The sequence below is a fragment of the Macaca mulatta genome, chromosome 12 (genome assembly GCF_049350105.2).
Source record: "Macaca mulatta isolate MMU2019108-1 chromosome 12, T2T-MMU8v2.0, whole genome shotgun sequence".
NCBI classification, from domain to species: domain Eukaryota; kingdom Metazoa; phylum Chordata; class Mammalia; order Primates; family Cercopithecidae; genus Macaca; species Macaca mulatta.
Window position 1 is genome coordinate 112,031,660 of NC_133417.1, and position 7,630 is coordinate 112,039,289.

The 7,630-nt window shown below is 42.2% G+C and overlaps 1 protein-coding gene across 9 annotated transcripts in view; it reads right to left on the reverse strand.

Annotated features, from left to right (window-relative positions):
• MDH1B (malate dehydrogenase 1B) overlaps nucleotides 1–7,507 on the reverse strand; it is a 38,813-nt gene extending 31,306 nt beyond the window's left edge. For 6 of the 9 annotated variants that reach the window (XM_028831045.2, XM_028831042.2, XM_077956644.1 and 3 more), the window contains exons 1-2: nucleotides 7,458–7,507; nucleotides 3,107–3,219 (exon numbers count right to left, since the gene is read on the reverse strand). In XM_028831045.2, coding sequence (XP_028686878.1) covers nucleotides 3,107–3,219; nucleotides 7,458–7,479 — 135 coding nt within the window. In that variant the 5' untranslated portion in view covers nucleotides 7,480–7,507. The remainder of the gene's footprint in view (nucleotides 1–3,106; nucleotides 3,220–7,457) is intronic. The other 3 variants (XM_077956650.1, XM_077956647.1, XM_077956648.1) reach the window with 1 other exon arrangement.
• Nucleotides 7,508–7,630: the final 123 nt, after the last annotated feature.

Here is a 7,630-nt window from a genome sequence, read left to right on the forward strand (position 1 = left end):
TGTAGTTCAGACTAAATTAACAAGCTAAAAGTTATTTGGATATTTCCGATAATATTTATCAGAAAAAGTTTAAATTATCATTATCTGGTTTGTATAGGCTAGGCCTTCCAATGACAAGATTTGAGTAGAGTCAAACAGCAACATTTTTATCAGCTAAGTACATGGCAGCAGTCTTAAAAACCATGTCATTGGAGGCATGGGTAATGAGGCCACCTTACCAGTAAAATCCTGGAAACTAATTTCCTTGCTGATATTGAAGATATGCCTGCCTTTATCTCACTTAAAGCAAACAGTGCTGCTATGAGGATTCCAGCATGGCCCCTCTAGCCACAGCATAGCCAGACCAATGAAGTACTGGGCCTATGAAGGAAAGAAACATTACCCCAAAAAACCTTCCGCACCCTGCAGAGCATGTTAATGTCCCAGCAGGAGCTGCGAGTGTGTGTAAAGGACTGGACCCTTACAGTGCTGAATCAAGAGTGGAACATGAAGTTAGACAAGGGAGAATTCATTAGTATGAATCACTTTTCTGCAGTTCAAGAGTGTATACCCTGGCAAGGACCTCAGAAGACAGGAACAACATGTTGCCAGACTGGCTCTTAGAAACTTGGAGAAGGTAATTAAATAAAATAGAAATGCCAGACTTCATGGAAGACAGTAGAAGAATGGATCAAAAGACTAGTGATGCCGGGTGCAGTGGCTCACGCCTGTAATCCCAGCACTTTGGGAGGCTGAGGCAGAGGGAACATCTGAGGTCAGGAGTTCGAGACAAGCCTGGTCAACATGGTGAAACTCCATCTCTACTAAAAATATAAAAATTAGCTGGGCGTGGTGGTGGGTGCCTGTAATCCCAGCTACTCAGGAGGCTGAGGCAGGAGAATTGCTTGAACCTGGGAGGCGGAGGTTGCAGAGAGCTGAGATTGCACCACTGCACTCTAGCCTGGGTGACAAGAGCGAAACTCCGTCTCAAAAAAAATAAATTAATTAAAAAAAAAAAAAGACTAGTGAACATGGTATTACGGAAGGCTAGAAAGCCCACCATTCAACCATGTTCTCTGGAAGGGACTGCAGGATACAACATGCACCTAAGTGATAAGGAATGCACTGGTAAGAGGGGTCCCAGTGTCACTGAGAAGCCCAGTGTGGCTGTCCGTTCTAAGCCAAGGCTGTTTTTTTTTTTTAAACTTCTATTTTAAGTTCAGGGGTACAAGTGCAGGTTTGTTACATAGGTAAATTTGTGTCATGGGGTTTGTTGTACAAATTATTTCATCACCCAGGTATTCAGCCTAGTGCCGATTAGTTATTTTTCCTGATCCTCTCCCTCCTCCCACTCTCTACCTTCCGATTGGCCTTAGTGTGTGTTTTTTCTCTCCCTGTGTCCAGATGTTCTCCCCATTTAACCCCCACTTATAAGTGAGAATATGTGGTATTTGGTTTTCTGTTCCTGTATTACTTTGCTAAGGATAATGATAATGACCATCCATGTCCCCGCAAAGGACATGATCTCATTCCTTTTTATGGCTGTGTAGTATTTCATGATGTATATGTACCACATTTTCTTTCTCCAGCCTATCATTGATAGGCATTGAGGTTGATTGCATGTCTTTGCTATTGTGAATAGTGTTGCAATGAACATATGTCTGCATGTGTCTTTATAAAAGAATGATTTATATTCTGGGGGGTATATACACAGTAATGGGATTTCTGGGTTGATTGTTATTTCTATCTTTCTATGCTTCCACCAATAGTGTATAAGTGCTCCTTTTTCTCCACAACTTCACCAGCATCTGTTATTTTTTGACTTTTAAATAACAGTCATTCTGACTGGTATGAGATGGAATCTCATTGTGGTTTTGATTTGCATTCCTCTAATAACCTGTAATGTTGAGCATTTTTTCATATGATTGTGGCCAAAGCTGTTAAAGGACATGCTGCTACACACCTGAACTCCCTGGCAATTGAGATGATAAAATCCTGAAATAATAGAGGCCAGTGGGCAGTGCCAACCAGAGAACATTTATTGTGACAGAAGCACTAAACAACCCAGCAGACGAGATAACTTAGCTGAAGACCAGACCAGCAGAGAGTGAGGGAAATCTACAATGGATGGTAGAGAAGAGAGGGAGAGAAAAGAGGTGATGACTGTCGGTTTGTCCCTGAAATTATGAGCAGTGGAGACTATAGTTCATTTGACTAACCTTTCTCTTGTAAAGTTTCCCCAGGGAAAGATGGCAACCAGAATCCAAGGAGCTGTTCCAAGACGGTGTGAACTGATTATAGGGAGCATGTGGCTCCAAAAGGCACAACAGGTAGACTGTAGCCAGTGCTGTCATGTACACTCCAGGTTCCCCCTTCACAAATGAGGCACTCACTCTCTCAGGCACCCGGCGTATTAGAGGCTGGTAACTTAAAGTCTGACTCCATTCTCTCTCTAGGAATTGACTTCAGCCAAAGAAAATTGCCTTGCCTAAGGTTAGGTTCCTTCTCAGGGGCAGCTGATATCCAATGGCTGGTTGAGGAGGGAGCACAAAAGCTCAACTACCTTGCCTCAGTTTGGAATACCTCTGAAAGGCCATAAAGAGTTCACTGTGGGATCCGCTGAGCCCTCTGTTGCAGCTATGTCGAAGTTCAACTTGTTCCTTTACCCAATCCTGCCGCCCTCATTCCGTTTCAGGATGCTGTTCCCAAGACCACTTCCCAGTAAAGACCCTTCACCAAAATCTACATCTCAAAGTCTGTTTCTGGGGAAACAGAGTCCCAAAGAAGGGTATCCCAAAGAAGGGTATCCCAAAGAAGTAATTGGAAATCAATACCAGGGAGAATGAAAAGTTAGCAAGTGCAGTGTAAGCTACCTGGATTCTTCAGGGGGTGCGGCCAAACTCATCCACTTATTGATTAGAGTCTCATTTGTACTACTAGGTATTAGGGAAAAACATAAACATTATTTTGAGACCGGTAAGTAGGGACTTGTTTTACTAGTATTCAAATATCACTTGTACATGAACAGTCATTACTAGAAGCCAATCTAATACACTAGCTAATATTTAATCAAATTGAAACACATTTTGTGCACAAGTGAGTTCAACAAACTATAAAGGCTTCTTACCTCCCAAACCTCAGGACGTTGTGTGATTTTATGTATCCGAAAATCAGGAAGATTCTTTTGTAAATAGTCTGCCAGAAGTTCTGTTTTAGCATAATATGGACAATCTGCTCTACCTAAAAGAGTTCAAATTAGCAATGTTTTCTTTCATCATGCATAAATTATTATGTAGTTCTAAGTATTTGCTATGTAATTACAGAATTAGTCATAGTTATGATATAATTTAGTAACATAAAGTTGTAGTATAAACTGAAACTGCTATGACATAAACTTCTGATGTTTATTAGATTAATACAAATAAAATAAACTTCATAGGAGGTCAGAATCTTAAGTAATAAAATGTGGAAAGAAAAAAAAACCCTACTGAATATTTATTCTCTTCTAGTAATATGCTGGACCTCACTTCCTCTAGGAGGCTGCTAACTACTACTAATTCAGTGTGAATTAGTGCTGATAATGAACTACTCACTAATGGCCACCAAAAGGTAAAGTTTGAAGTAAGGAGTGGTGGTAAAAGCACTTTTGGATTTGATGCGTGTCAGGAAGTTGTGGGGATGGGAAAGATGAATCTGGGATAACTTCTATTTTCTGGCTTGGGCAGATGATACTGACCTTAACTAGAGAGAAATCATGAATGAGAAATTTAACTTTAGTCAAGTGCAGTTGGAGGTATTTGTAGTATGTCTAAGTGGATATGATCAGCAAGTAGCTATATATATATATATGTAGGTGCAGGTGCCATGTAAGGGTTTCAGACACACAGTTTGTAGCCATCAACACCCAGGAAGTTAAAGCCACTACACCAGATGGAATTGGGCATCTGATAGAGCAGGAGGGATGGGGCAAAATGCAGAGCCCTCTCTGTAGCATTCTTCCTCAGTAACTCCTAGTCACCAGTTCCTTGGCCTCATGGAAACTCCTAAGTTATCAACCTGTCTGAAGTGACACCTGTCTATCAGCCGCCCTGTCCAGTTCAAATCTATGGTTCATTTCTTCAAACCACTTTCTGGTCGATGTCTTAAATTATCTCTCCCCACTGTCCTTTTGGGAAATGAGCCTGATAAAAGCCCCTCATCTTGGATGAACTCAATTACTTGCCTTTTCTGTAGCTGGGTCCTACCTGCTAGGCACCACTACAGAAACATGGTAGAACCAAGCACAGGGCACCTTTAAAATTCATCGTCATCAGCTTTAATTGGCCATCAACCCTGTGTGGAGATCCCTTTGTTTCCCTTATCAGCATTCTCTTCTGTTCTCTACAATTACTATTCCAAACTTTTTCCTCTTCCTGCAAATCTTTTCCTTCTCCCCAACATTCTTCTGTATTATCAGAACACAACAAACAACTTTGCTTTCTACTTTACAAAACCCAATCCAAACAAAACAAAATGGCATTAGTTTGGAAAACCTCCAACCTCCTCCATCACATCTACATGCCTGTCTGCTTTTGGACTCATCCTTTCCTCCTTTCTTCATTTCAATGGAAGAGGAGTTCCATCTCCTGTCTAATCTAATCCCACCACTTATGCTCTGAATCCCACCCTCATCTGCCTTCTCAGGAGCCTTGCTTAATTATCCTCTCTTTCTAGAGTCTTGTATCTGTTTCCAATAGTCCCTTTCTGTCATATTTAAATATACTCATTATGTTCCTCCTGTCCTAAGAGACAAAAAACTCATCTCCCCCTCTAGCTATTGCCTTTCATATGTCCTTTTTGATCAAACTACCTTGAAAGAGTTCTCTATACTTGCCATCCTCAGTTCTTCACTTCCATTTATTTCTCATCCACTGCAATGTAGCACACCCCACAATTCTCTTGAAGGTCACCAAGGACTTCCATGCCACTAAATCCAACAGATACTTTCTGATCCTTTTCTTGTTAACCCTTGGCAGCATCTGCCACTACTGCCCCCTTCCAACCTTTTGAAACACCTGCTATGGTGGGGGCATTCTTCAGGTTCTCCTACTTCTCTGGTTACTCCTTTCTATCCTTTGTAGTTTTCCATTCCTTTATCAACCCATTAAAAGGTATCATTCTGAGAAGCATCTTATCTTTATGTCTTATATATTCTTTTTGGCCAATCTGCTTCATTCCCTTGGCTTCAAGTAGCAATCTATATTTCCAGCTCAGATCTATCTCCTTATCTAGATGCCTACACCCTCCTGTATTTTCCCATCTCCTTCAAAATGTCTCATACACACTCAGATGGTCTATGATGTATTTTTTCACCATTCCCGTACTAAATTTACTTAGTCGCTTATATTTTTTATGTTCATTTCCCTAATTATCTAAGAGTAGTAAGAGTATCTAGAGTATTAAGCCTACTCTTCCACTTTTTTTTTTTTTTCAGTGACTCCTAATCTCTGCAGTTATTCAAACATCTGCTTGGGAACAATGTTTAACTCATTTTTCTCCCTTATCTGCTCTCCTCCACTCAATCAGACATCCAGTTCTATAGATTCTGCCTCCCTAATATCTCTCCAATCCATTCACTTTTCTCCATCTCCATTGTTTGCCACTCTAGGTGAGGTCACCATCAACTCCATCCTGGACTATAGCACTATTCTCCTAACTGGTCTCTTGGCATCCAGTCTTTTTCCCCCACACTACAGTCATAACATTCAGATAAAATTCAGATTTGATTAGGACCTCCTCCCCTTCCAAAAACATTTCATGTACTCTGAATAAAGTCTAAACTACTGAATGTGACTCAAAAGAATCTACATTATCTAACTCTAGCCTCACCTTATGACATTCTCTTCCTTGTACTATTTGCTTCAGTCCTAATAAACTTATTTCAATTTTATGCTTATTTTATATTCTCAATTATCACCAAACCAGTTCTCCTTGCTGTAACCCCACTCCCAGTTACCCATGCCTAAATTGCTCCCCTCCTTTCTACCTCTTCTCTGTTAGGTAATTCATTATCATCTTTCAGGTATCTGCTTAAAATCTCTCCCTCTGGGAAGCCCTTACCTGATTAAGTAAGGTCCCCTGCTATCGTTCCTATAGAACCCTGCCCTGCCAATGTCATACATGCAACATTCTCTGTAAGTGTGTTTTCCACTGACTTCCCACCATACGGTTAGTCAGTGTTCAAAAACATTCTTCTGGGCCAGGTGCGGTGGCGTGTGCCTGTAATCTTGGCACTTTGGGAGGTCAAGGCAGGCAAATCGCTTGAGTGTAGGAGTTCAAGACCAGCGTGGGCAACATGACAAAATGTCTACAAAAATACAAAAATTAGCATGCCTGTAGTCCCAGCTACTTGGGAGGCTGAGGTGGGAGGATCACTTGAGCCCAGGAGGTCAAAGCTGCAGTGAGCCATGATTGTGCCATTGCAGTCCAGCCTGGGTGACAAAGTGAGACCCTGTATCAAAAAAAAAAAAAACAAAAAACAACAAAAAAAAAAAAACAAAAAAAAAAAACTTCTGCGGATGGTAGATGTCAATTGTGTTCAATGTATCAAAGAGATCAAATAAGTCAAAGACCAAACAGCTTCTATAAAACTCAGTGGTGACTTTGGTGACAGAGTTTCTGCCAGGAAGCAGAAGTAGAAGCCTTCTTCCAAGATTGACTGGAAGGCATAACTGGAGATGGAAGAGCACTCTACTCTTTTAAGAAACTTTAGGAGGAGGGGAGGCAGGTACCACGGATTGCTGTAATAAAAGCCTTCTCAGTTGAGTCCTTGCTGTCAACCAGCACTTTCAATCATTCTCTCCATTGCTGCCAAGACAGGCTTCCTAAAATGCAAACTCATTAAGACTACTCTCCTGCTTAAAATTTTTCTATAATTCCTCATTGCTTTCAGGATATAGTTCAAACACCTTTGCTTGATGTACACGAAATGCAAGGACCTGGCTCCCGCTCCTGTTGTAGCCCCTGGTCCTGTCACGCCCCACATATCCAGATCTTCTGTTAGGCCAGGAGGCTTCCAGCCTCTCTGCTTTTATCTGGAATAGCCTCCTCAGCTCACACCTTCACAACTCAGCTCCTACGTTCCCCAGCCAGTTCCTTGTGTCCACCTCTCCCTCATCCCCCAAACCCAGATTAGGAGTCTACTCTCCCAGAGGCCTGTGCAGGTCTCCTTCATTGCATTAATCACACCGTATCAAAAGTACATGTTCTGTGCCCCATGAGATTGAAAGCCCCTCGAAGGCAGGGATATGTTTCCCTGCATTGCATCCCCAGTGTCCCACAGTGCTTGGCGCACCGTGACGGGCCAGTAAATAACTTTGAATAAATCCACAGCAACGCATGGAGCTGTACGTATAGAGGCTGCCACGCCAAGTGGCCATGGGAGGTGAGCTGTTGTCGGCGTTTTGAGCAATCTGCGGGCGGACGCGGGGATTACTCACCCGCAATGACGAATTTGGCCATGGTCGAGAGAGACTCGGAGGCAGGGACCGCGGCTTCGCGGTTTCCTGGCAACCACGCAGCCAAGGGCAAGGCGCAGGCGCACTACGAAGTCTGGAGCCCAGCAGAAGTTAGGTGTTTATAAAGTTAGGACTTGAATGAGTTATCTTGCGAT